At 41.1% G+C, this 12,259-nt stretch overlaps 1 protein-coding gene across 1 annotated transcript; it reads right to left on the reverse strand.

The window, feature by feature from the left end:
- Positions 1-1,693: 1,693 nt before the first annotated feature.
- Positions 1,694-5,853, reverse strand: LOC137904049 (receptor activity-modifying protein 3-like). The gene is made up of 4 exons (XM_068748214.1): positions 5,805-5,853; positions 5,494-5,523; positions 5,235-5,394; positions 1,694-1,949 (listed from the first exon to the last, which is right to left on the reverse strand). Exons 1-4 carry the CDS (start codon positions 5,851-5,853, stop codon positions 1,694-1,696), a joined length of 495 nt encoding a protein of 164 aa, XP_068604315.1.
- Between the last annotated feature and the right edge of the window lie 6,406 nt (positions 5,854-12,259).

Below are 12,259 nucleotides of genomic sequence, written 5' to 3' on the forward strand. Positions count from 1 at the left end.
GGGGGGATCAAAATGTGTAAAAAAAAATAAACCTGGAGTTATTTACATACCTCTGACAAGTCTACTGTGTGCCAGTTTATCTATTTGGCTCATCAAATCAAGGAATACAAACGTTTATCAAACTGACTGCGAGAGCATATCGAATGTTTGTTGTCTACATATTCTTGTGTGCTCATATCATGAAGGGCAGCGACCAGATGTTTTACGAGACGTTTAATTCAGCTACATTTGCTGGGTTTCCACAGACAACGGAGTACAGACGAACCAGTGCTTTGGTTTAAAATGACAAAGCAATGCTTGCCTTAGGTTTGCCCCCCCCCCCCCCCCCCCCCCATGGCCGTCTCAAAGAAGTGATGAGGTTCATACTTTAAATCGAGCCTTTCCCACACAAATTCATTTCATTTCAAAGCATCTGTTGTTTGAGTAAAAACATGGGGTGGTAATGCAGATACACTAGACAGCACGGACAGAGAGTATACTGTACAGTGTGACGTCTCAATGTGAGTTCGTGGTTTCTGTCTCTGCTGAGAGCTCCTCTTTGCGCCATTATAGCCAACAGAATCCAATAAATTACAGCGTGACGGAACGGTCCTTTAATCAAGTCCCGAAATAACGCAATCATAGTGTCACCTTGTCTTTGGGTTGTACACCAGTGGTGAAAAGCCATCATGCAGATTCATGTTATAGTATAATGCGTCCTCTGGGAACGTCATTCCCGCCAGCACAAGTTCAGTCACTGCTTCTGATCATTGGCAAATGCTTTGGCCTTGAGCAGTGGTCTGACAAGCATCCCTCCGATCAAGAGTCTGATTCTATGAGCTTCAAACACTACATCAACATTTTCTGATTGATCGGCCCGCTGGTCATTTTACCAAATATGTGGTTGCCTCAGATGAGGAAAGTCTTTGTCTCTTGAAGGAATGTCTGCCAGTCATAGAAATTTAATAAACTCATCTTCAATAATGGAATAAAGAGAAAACAGCCATCCAGAGGTGACAAAATACATTTACCAGCAACTGTATATCTCATAAATAATGTGTGTTATCATGCGTTCAGTCCCAACAAGTATGACTGTAATATTTTGAGATTATTACATGCTGTACTATTTCTTTTGTCAGCTGTAGTTACTCCTCTGGAGTCTCTACTATTTTCCAGGCTATGACAGTGACTACAGGAAATAATGTATCCAACAATCCACAAATTCTTTTTACACTTTGGTCTTTTATGTGATGTAATGTGTTAATTAGCTCAAGAGATGCTGATATTTTTGTAAAAAAAATTTGCTTGGACACAGTCAGACTAGCTGTTTCCTCTTTTGTCCAGTCTTTATGCTAAGCTAAACTAAGATACTGGCTCCAACAGCATACGTAATTTGCTGTGCAACAAGCAAATGTGTAGAATTTACAAAATTCTACAGTAACGCAGAAACAAATGTACTGTTGAACATGATGAGTCATAGTAAGACATGTGTACGATTACACATAATATACTAACATAAGAAATATGGTATTACTTTTTTACCAGGCACCACTTTCATTGTGCCTGCATGAGGTCTATCGACACTTGAGGGGTAATTTGACCAACTGAAGCAAACAGTTGCGAGCTCCGTGGACTCTTTTGTACAGTATTGATTTAGTGGAGACTAAATTCAGTCCTTCCAATCGCCTCCAGCTGCGGCAGCTTTCCTCTGCACCTAAGACAGGATATCGCTCCTCTTGCTACACCAGACGACCAGGGCGATCATCGCCAGGGTGAGAAAAACAGGGACGAGAATGAGGATGGTTAGCGTGTCGTCTGGTGGATCCACCCACTCCACGTGCTGAGCGGTGCAGTTGGAGAAAAAGTGCTTGTGTATGCGGATGATGTAGCCCTCTACCAGCGGATTGGGCCAGTAGCAGTGCACGTTCTGGGACTTCGCCTCCGTGCAGAGGGTGAAGAGGTGGTATTCACTGGGGAGGAAGAAAGGAGAAATTAGAAGTAAGTCTCCACTGAGATCTGTTTTAACAGTGGCAATCTCTGGAAGCACATCCCTTTAATACGGCACTAGAGTTTAGAAAGAGTTAAAGCACTGGCGGCTTTCAAAGTAATCCATCATTGTGATTGGTAATATAACACCTTTCCAGTTGACCTGCCTACTTTCCTCTCTGGCCACACGCATTCAGTGCCGTTCACTGCTTTCACTGAGCGCTCCAGGTGCAGATCGTTGCTTTGATGAAGTAGTTCAGTTGAAACGCAACACTAATTCCCTTTTTCTCTGTCTTCAATTCCCAATCTTCCAGGTCCTTGCTGTATTCTCATACACCTAGATATTGGCATTCTTGCTAGCAGAACATTAAATAGAACTTCAGTAATCTTTTTGACTGAAACCTTTATCCTCCATGTGCTTATTTAAACGGCAAAGAGGACACAGCTGGTAAAACGCGTTTCAGCTCTGTTTCCACCACAACACAGAGGAAATTGATTATAGAGCAGAATTTAAATATGACATATTCCTTCCTGTTAAATCTGAACTCAGAAATAATGTATTATTATCCCAGTAGGAATTACAGCATGTTATGCATGTTAAAAGCGAACATTTAGGACGGTCAAATTTTGTTTGGATTGAAGTTGGCGAAGAGGCAAGTTTTCTTAATGCAGACAATCAATACATTTCAGACAAGCAGGAGTTTTGGGGAACTTCAGGCGTCCTTTCATGGACACAGCTAACAGGTTTTCACAATAAAACAATAATTAGTGACAGTTTGATCTTGTTCAAAGTGGAATACAGTTGACATCCTCTTTACCTCTACATCACATGAGAAATCAGCACACTTTAGCATCTTGAATACTGCAACTGCTGACCTAAATTAAGTTTAAAAATATCATTTGGAATTGGAAAAAGAAAATGGGGGGACATTTTGTAACTTTTGTTGTGTGACTATTATCGGTGAACAAAACAGTGCATCCGACAATATCTCTGTTTAGCTCCACGTGCCCTCGTGTGGTTGTAACCCCTGTGCAACGTAACCCATTTGAACTGGTGCTTGCTCAACTAACTGATCAATTAGCTGTCATCGGTGGCTGTAGGAAAAGGCTGTGAGGCTTCAGGGGAGCATCTGGTGCTCACAGACACACACCATACCATAATAGCGAACAGCGTGCATTAACCTGTTAGAGCATCATCAGTGTTCCACCTGCGCGTCAAACATTAAGGCGTGCTCCTCCTGCTGCTGTAAACTGATCAGGGTAGAAAATCAATATGTTAGTAAAGGCAAATCACTGGTGGGTGTAACTGCACACAGACTGCACGACTTTCATGTGTGCCGTCCAAGATCAATCCTTCTCACCACTCTCTGGTTCCTCGTGTGCCTCCGCTCTCTAGTCTTCCTCACCTCCATATCACCTTCATCCAGCTGAGAATATCAGCGTATCCTCCAACGTCGTGTGACATTATACACAAGGTTCCCAGAGGAATAACTTCTAGTCATGAGAGGCAAGCCTCTCTGTGCTTCCCACCGTGTGACTGTGTCAGTCACGTTTGATTTATGCCAGACCAGAACTAAGTCAATTTAAACTCACAGTGTGAGAGCCGCGGTCGGATCTGCGTCATGTTCAAAACACATTGTCGAAGTGCTTTTGAATAATTTGCATTCCTCTGCTGCCTTTATGCTCGATGATAAGAAAGAGGAGATCTGAGGGGAAAGATTATGGTCTGGAAGAAGCCATGTGACCGATGAATCCTACAAAACCGCCTTTTACATCGACATTTGCGCTGTGTTTTATTTGCTGCACAATTTCCATTCCCACCCGTCTGTGAACATAAATTCAAAACACAGACATGAACACCATTACAAACATTCGTTGTCTGCGACTTCATTCATTCACACCATGAAGCCCGAGCTGTTTCTGATTTCTGATGACATTCTTGACCTCAGCATCTAGCCTTGACACGCGTGATAGCCAGACACTACAAAGATGGCACTCAGTCATTGTCAGAATGCAGGCATCGGCTCTTAACTCTTTCAGTGGCAGCCATTTCAATGTCAGGGTTGGCAGTGAATGTTTGGGTTATAAAAAACGTCTTTAGACGTTTTTGGCACTGAAAGAATTAACTGGCCTCCCAGATGTTGCAGACCACCATCTGGCTTCATGTCCCTCTGACATTGGACGACTGTCCTTGTAGTTTTGGGGGTTTTTTCTAACTCATAGCTTGCCTTCGTCTCACATTTTCCTCTTCCTGTAACTGCTAAGCGCTGAATTATATCAGTGTCAAAGAGTGACACTGCATCTGTCTAAAACATTGTGTTACTAGAAAACAGATTTTCCTGGAAAGCAATAATGGTGATAAACAGAACAGCTGGATGGAAAAGGTGGTCCTCTGAATCTTTCATATTTTTTCTTGAAATTCTGTGACTTTGTGGCACCATTCTGGCTTTAAATGCACTCTCTTGTGTGTGTATTATGTTGCCTTAGACCAGTCTAATGGACCTGGATCCCGCCTCTTCCGGCTCTGTGGTTAAAGAAAAAAAAGATAAAGATAGATGTGGACGGGTGGTCTGGGCTCAGGTTATTCTTGAAAACAGCTCTGCGGTTGGGAAGCAGAAATCAAACTGTTGTCCCCATTATCCCACCTGGATAGCGCCAGAGGTGGATTATTCTTTCTTTTATTCTTCGGGGGCAGCATGGGATCAAGAATCAAGTAAAACAAATATGACTTGAGAAAAAAGGAGTAAGAAAAACAGAAACTTAACAATCATGAGAAGCTTTCCGTTTTCAATTGTATATATTTCACTATATACTGCAGGTTGTAAAAGAAAATGACACATCTGAGTGAGAGTCTCCAGTGTTATTTCATCAGAGAGCCATTTGCTTTTCAATCATTGTCAAATAAAATATATATGAGGTGACTCATATTTGCCACATCCTGCATCTAATCGGATTCTCGGGCATTTCTGAGATTAATTTTGAGCCGAAAGGCAGAATTTAGGAGCTCCGATATGAGAGGAAGTAAATATTTAAGAAACAGTTGAACTGAAATCAACAAGGAATGTTTGGTGCTGCTGATAATCCTGTTTGTGGGGTATACAAAATCCAGCAAGGCCTTTTAAAGAGAGAAATGGTTCGCTGTAAACACAGCATTATTCTGCTCGAGAAAAAAAGGTGTCAACCGTTCCAAATGCAATATTCAAAAGGTTTATCCTCGTTGGCAATATTTGCACAGCTGTTCACCGATATCACACCGCATGCTGACGTACCTGATGAAGTACGTGAGGTTACACCAATACTGCGAATCTATGAGACCCATGTCCCGCTTGAAGTCGTCTCCACAGGCCTCAACCTCCCACTGCAGGCGGGATTCATTGCAGTGTTTCCTCAGCCATGGGGTAGTAGGCTCTATGTGGAGGCTGTCTGCAGCTGAGAGGTGGCAAAGAACAGGAGAACATAGTGCTGGATGGATGGATGGATGGATGGACGGATGGATGGACGGATGGATGGACGGATGGATATGCTTACCTAACAACCCTCTCATCGTCCAGGCATTGACTGTAAAGAAACCAAACCATAAATTTTAGAGATTATATGTTTGGTTATGATTAGCCTGCCTGCTAGGTGTTTGACTGAATGCTAAACCCTCAAATGTAAATTTGAGGGTTTCTTTCCAACTTGATCCCAAAGCATCGCAGTCAACAAATCAGGAACTTTCTCAGACCCTAATTTAAATCTCTCCGTCTCCTCTATCTTTGCTGCTGCTAATCTAAATTTCCCATTAGACAGGTTTCATATTCAAAGATATGTAAATCACAGGGATAATTTAAGGTCATTACTGAGCACTTTCTCAGCAGCGTTTGCTTCGTGGATCAGGAACAGAAGCATGGATCCGTTAGATGAGGAGCCCTCCCATCCCGGTCCGGTTCAGAGTCACTTGAGCCGGACTTCAGGGACTAATCTGATCAGCAAAGACTTATAGGACTCAATGTGGCCTTCAGCATAAATGGCTTCTGTAACTCAAAGTCGAACCTTTTGACGTGCGCAGTATTGATTTTGTGTTATAATCCACCTGTGTGATCATTACTGTCGCGACTGAATCAATCCATTTGTTAAATGCAATGAGTTTGCACGTCAGAGGGAGGACGGCTGACCTCTGACCCAAACTGCCACGCGGCAGCTCATTGTGACAGCGGCAGAGCATCACGACTGACCGAAGCTCAGCCTGCTGCTGCTGCACAGGAAGGTGAATCTGCTTTTGAAGAAAGCACAGTCCGTTTGACAGACGCCCTGCAGGACAAAGACTGTTACCAAGTTAGCATGCTAAATATAGAGACTTTCCTCTTTGAGGCGGCTTGTTTGTGATTCGGTCAGATTATTTAATGTGGGGCTTTTGTCTTGCATATAGTTAGAACAAAGCATTTGGGACACTTTTGTTTGAGTTTTCAACCTGACAACATGAGAAAATAAATATAAGGGGGGGTGGGTCTACAGATATGTTTTGTATTTGGCAAAAAGTGAGATTGTTGTTCAAACCATAATTTATAATTTAATTTAAAGGTTAATATTAATCGTTATGTCTTAAAAGGGGATAAAAAATCCTCCTAAATTATGCCAGAAGCTCTTTTTTATAAACGAGTCAGCCTGAAAACATCCCCTCATCTTATCTTAATACTTGGATGGAAAAAGCTTTTTCCATCTTCCCTTCATCTGGTCTCAACTACTTCTACTCCCCAGTAGAATTTAGTAATTTACATTTCCCCAAACGCCTTTGAAAATCTTCATAAGTCATGGGGGAATTTACTGCACTGAAGATTGAGTGTACAGACTTCCTGTGAGTGTTGAGTTTTGACAAAAAAAAAAAAAAAGGAGAAAGCTTCTAAAAGCTTCCCGGCTATAGAATAAAAAGATGGCAGGGAAGTCTCACACCAACTGTCTTTGAGCGAACGAGGCTCTAGAAGTGCCGGCTGAGTCACCGCCACTTCTATTAGACAGGATTGAGAGACAGGAGTGAGAGACAGCGAACAACACTGTCGGAGATTCTTTTTTTTCTTCTACTATCCCAGTGCATTAAATCCACTTCCTGTCCTTCTTTAAAAAATGTCATTCGAGAATTTTAGAGACACAGTGACAGAAAGTCATTTCCAAAGACTTCTTTGATGCTGTCAGAGCTAAAGAAATAAATAAAAGAAGTCAGCTAGTTTTGTGCCTGCAGATCAATACTTCAAATCAAATATCGTGCCATTATTACCCAGCACTCTGAAAGTCGTCTGGCTCTAAAACTTGGCTTTCAATCTTTTTAGTTCCAATGAGTCTCCTCTTGCAGCTCATTCCTTGTCACAATGAGTCTCATGCGGGGATGTCTAAAAATAAAATCATGTGCTTAACATCCAACATTAATACATCTTGATTACATCAGCTCCTGCCCAGGCAGCAGCTAAATCAATTAGCCCACCTGTGCCTTTTGGTCCACAGCTTAAGTTCATAATATGGACTCTGTGGGACAGCATCAAAGACCAATAACAAGAAGACAGTTTACAGTTATTAGAAGTGGGCGTAACAGTTCACACTTTATGTGGTTGTTTAAGAACCAAGCAGCCGCAAGAATAATTAACTAACGTCTCATTATGTTTGAAACACGTTCACACATTTTCACATCAGTCATCATCCTTGTCAGATCTTTCAGTTTCCAATATTTAATCCAGATTAATTTTTTTAACTCTCCTGTTTATGGCAGAAAATAATAAGAAACTCGGATTGACAGGGCAGTTGTCAGTGAAGAATAAACTGCTAGCAGTCTAACTAATAATGTATACACATCATTCATTTATTTCCTATTCAATAAAGTATAAAACCAGATTAACACTCACAAACCAAATAATTATCAAGTTAATATTTTGTCTTTTAAATATATAACCTGGCTATTTGTTATATTATGTTATTATATGCTGCTATAAAACACACAACCCTTAAAAACAGGTAGGGATCCTGCAGGCAAACTTTAAAATGAAGTTGAATAACTTGAAATGAACTTGCGTTTAGTTTCAGACCCTGAGCATCTTTCATGCACTCGTGTGTTTCGTGTGACAAGAGTAGAACCTCAGTCCATCCTTGCCTGTGAATAATCTTTCAATCCTATGTTGCACGTATTAATTGCTTTAGTAATTTATTGTAATTTATGTAAGTTATTTATTGTCATTTCGCATCAGTGGTGTAATTTATTTTAGATTAATTGTTAGTTTGCACTGGCGGTGTAATAACATTTTATTTTTGTCTTTCTAATGTTACGTTGCATCAATTGCGTAATTTAATATTGGATTTATTTTTATTTGTATTGTTTTTTGTGGATGATTTATGTACGAAGGACTTTCAACGGAAACAAGCCCGCAAGGGCTTTTTTGAAATGCTCCTCTTAGACAGGATGTTTGACGTTATTTGTACTGTAATACATGCTACTGTGTGACTGTACTTGTACTCTAACATTCTATCTAATAAATATATTCATCATCATCATCACGTGTTTTTAGAGCATTTCACATTTTACAAACGGTTTAGAGCGGGCTGCTGGCTTTACTGCAGAAGAGAAGCAGACACATCAGCAGTGACTGAATATGCATGAGAGAAGCTTGCTGCATAATCCTGGCGTATGACAGTTTGCCAGACCAATAGCGCTGTGGATTTAGAGAAAAGGTGGACGGAAAGACCCGTTTTTCAATGCGGGGTTAGCTGATTATTTCGTTTTATTGTATTATTGTTTTTATTAATGTCAGTGCTGTGTTTAGAGCTTATTCCTCTTATTATTTATTTATTTTTATAGGCTTTTTTTGTGTGTGTGTGTGTGTGTGTGTGAAACTGCAGCTAGTTAATGTGTATAGAATGTTTTATGGTCTATAAAAGAGCTTTTCTTAGCTGTAGTGGATGAAATCAGCAACAACCTTTCAGTAACACAACAGTCGTCTATCGGCATCTCCTTTTGATTGTAGTGTTGTTGTTGTTGTTTTCAATTTTCCGAAGCTGGTGCTCTGCAGCAACTTGAAGTGAAAGCTATTTTTGACTTGAATGATCTGAGGTGAGTCAGAAACAAGACACGCTCACACAGCCAGGCTAATAAAGCCTTTCCTTACAACAGCGTCTGTATGGATCAAACCCAGAACGATCAATTATGACATAGAAGAAAAAGAAAGTGACATGACAGCATCAAAGGTTTATTTTAAGTGTTTTTACTTTCACAATGGCTTTCTTGGACAAAGGAATGCTTTAATTTGAAGATAGACTGAAGCTGTGATTTATAAAGAACAAACTCGGTTCTTTAAAACACAAACCACTAACGCGATAAACCTGCGTTAACAGCCTTTGTTGTGTGCTGCATCAAGGGGGAGATTACTGTATCCATATTGCAGGGTGCATGTTGGATTCACTGCATGGAAGGGCTTGAAATCAGCATGCCGACAGGCTGCGGCTATTGACTTGGTTCCAAGAACATTTCCCACCTCAGCAGAATGAAATTGCTTTGTGATCTTCTCCATTCACATAAAACTTTAGAGCTCAATTAAATTGCAGTAAGCTGTTTTAAAATTGTTCTTGAACTTTTCATTCGTGGAGGCCAACAGCGCTATTTTACACTAGGAAATAATTCAACAGTTTGTCAGGAGAGTATCCACTCAGTCGGTCACACCTCCACGCTGTCACCCACTGCCTCATAGGTTGATAAGATAAATGTAGATGAGGGGGAAATTGAAGATGAAAGAAAGTCTGAATTCCCAGAGCTATCATCCAGTTTAGAAGCACACATAGTGACAAGGTTTATGAAAGAACCTTGAGGCCATTGCAAGTGATCAAAAACGTAACTGGAGGAAATGTTTGCAATTGGATCTACTTTTTCAGCAAATTGAAATGGATTTCTGATGTTATCAAATTACGTTTAAACACATGGAAAGATAACGTGATGAACGATGCATCCTTAACAGGATACGAATGTCTTGTCTGACTCCTTATCTTTCCCTCAGGGACAATGCATCCCCTTTCAAAATCGAATTTCAGACAGTGTGGGTGAAATAATTCAGGTGTCACTGCCTCTCTCCCCTTCCTGTAGCACTGCTCTCTATTCATCCTACACAGAAGAACAGGCCAATGTACCAAAATGTAAATGAGATCTATACATGCAGGGAGACATGATACAAAAGTACAGGACATTTTTAGTGAAGATGCACAAGCAGGTATGAGTTATTTAAAATACATTTAAAAGCAAACACACTGATGAACTGTGTCACAAACGTTGGATGAGTTATATCATAAAGACGAATTTAACATCTGAAAAATGGCTCGAAGGATGCATCGTCGGCTCTGCAGAAACCTCAACATCATTACCGGTACCTTCCTCAAATTACGCCTAATGAACAAACAAAATCAGGTGATTGGGAGCCTCAGACACATTAGCTGAAGTGTTTGCCGGAGTCTTGCCGTCAAACAGAGGATGTTGCTACTTATCTGCACCCCCCCCCCCCCCTCCTCCCGGAGGAAGTTTATTATTTTCTCTTTGTCTGAAAAGGGAGGCAGGAATTTTCCATCAATTTTGTGCTTTGAAGCTTTGAAGAAATATTAATCAAAAACTTGTTTATTTATACCCTCATCCATTTTACTTGTGACGCTGTTTTGCTGGTGTATCAAACGCGATGTGTATGAATAATGTATGAATGTGCTTCAGGTAAATAGAAGCCTCGACACTGATTTTACAAAGAGTTTGACCTTCAAAGCATTAATAGCCTTTAACTGACAGTAATTGTCTGTCACTGGTCCTTTTTATCAGCAGAGCTCTCCCACAGGAAAGTGGATGACCTCACGGTGAAGGTCTGCCATTAAAGGCCCCCACGGTCTGCTCGCCTGCCATAATAACAAGGAGAGGATGTTGTAGCGATGGAAGCATTAACCTGGCCTGGCCGTGTTAGGCCACCGGGCAGCGCTGCGTGTTGAGACGACGGCGGATATCTGTGGGTCTGAGTTTAAAGATGAGAGAAGAAAGCAAACGGCTCGCAGAATTACTCTGTTGTAAAAGAGGAAGATGATGATGTTTCGCCATCTTTTTTTTTCTTTTTTACATGCAATACAATGTAGAGTTAGCCGTTAGCATTTTGGACGAACTATGTTTCTGGAAACAGAAATGTAATCATTGTTTGGTTGTTTGGTTGTTTTCCTGTTCGATTACAACACGTTTTAACATTAACAAATGATGGCCTTAATATGCTGATGTACAGCATTAGCATCCATTTAAATCGGGCCTGGGCCACCTGGTGTTTTTTAAAGCATATTTGTGAATAATTCTAGCTGATAATTGATCCTATGTGCTCACCTACTGCAACTCCTAAAATATTTTGTCTGTATGTTTGAGTGAAATTTTCAGGAAATGTTGGGAATGTTACCAGGAAGAAGTGTACAAATACAGTCGTTTAAAAAAAGTGAATGTTACACTAGTTTTGACACAACCTTCACTAAACAGCAAGAAAGAAATACTTCCTAGAGACTAAAAGAATAAAACCACAATGGAAAAATCCCTTCTTTTCTTGCAGCACATGATAAACTCCGGAGGGTTTTCTTCTTCCCTCTTGGCTGAGAAGTATCCAAGCTGTTTCTATGGAGGCTTTCATGCAGGGGGGGGGGATCAACAGGAGTCACGAAGAGAATGGAGAATGGCACAGATGTGCACGTTAGGGGGGGGGGGGGGACTCTGGGCAAACAAAAGCAGGAAGAGGGGGGGAAGAGCAGAGGGGGGGGGGGGCACTGGACGGCCATGTCGATGACAGACAGAAATAAAAATGTGCAGAAAAGACAATCCATTATTTGGGACAATCCGGAGAGAAGTGCTCTTTATTTGAACCTTGCCAGTATGTCTGTGGGGTTGTCACAGCTCAGGTGGTGGAGCAGGTGAACTTATGATTGCAGGACTGGCGTTTGGCATCGCATTTTGAGCAATTGCGATGCACCATGGAGAGCTGGGGGGGGTAAAAATGCAGTCCATTTGCAATGTGGAGAGGAAAATTACAGCCAAGCTTCAGCAGAATGGATCCCCATAGAGAAAATCCATCTGTCTATGAACTATAATGCATGCTTGCGGGAGGGCTGGAGCTGCTGCACTGAGAACTTCATGAACATTTTGTCAGTCGCGGAACATTTAAATGAAATGAGCTCATTACTGTTTTTCAGGATTTGTGAAAATGTGTGTTTGCTTGTGCATAAACCGTCACGCAGTGAGGCAGATACACAACGTCAGGTGTTTGTGATAGAGAGGCGGACGAATCAG

This window comes from Brachionichthys hirsutus, chromosome 14 (genome assembly GCF_040956055.1).
Source record: "Brachionichthys hirsutus isolate HB-005 chromosome 14, CSIRO-AGI_Bhir_v1, whole genome shotgun sequence".
Taxonomy (NCBI): domain Eukaryota; kingdom Metazoa; phylum Chordata; class Actinopteri; order Lophiiformes; family Brachionichthyidae; genus Brachionichthys; species Brachionichthys hirsutus.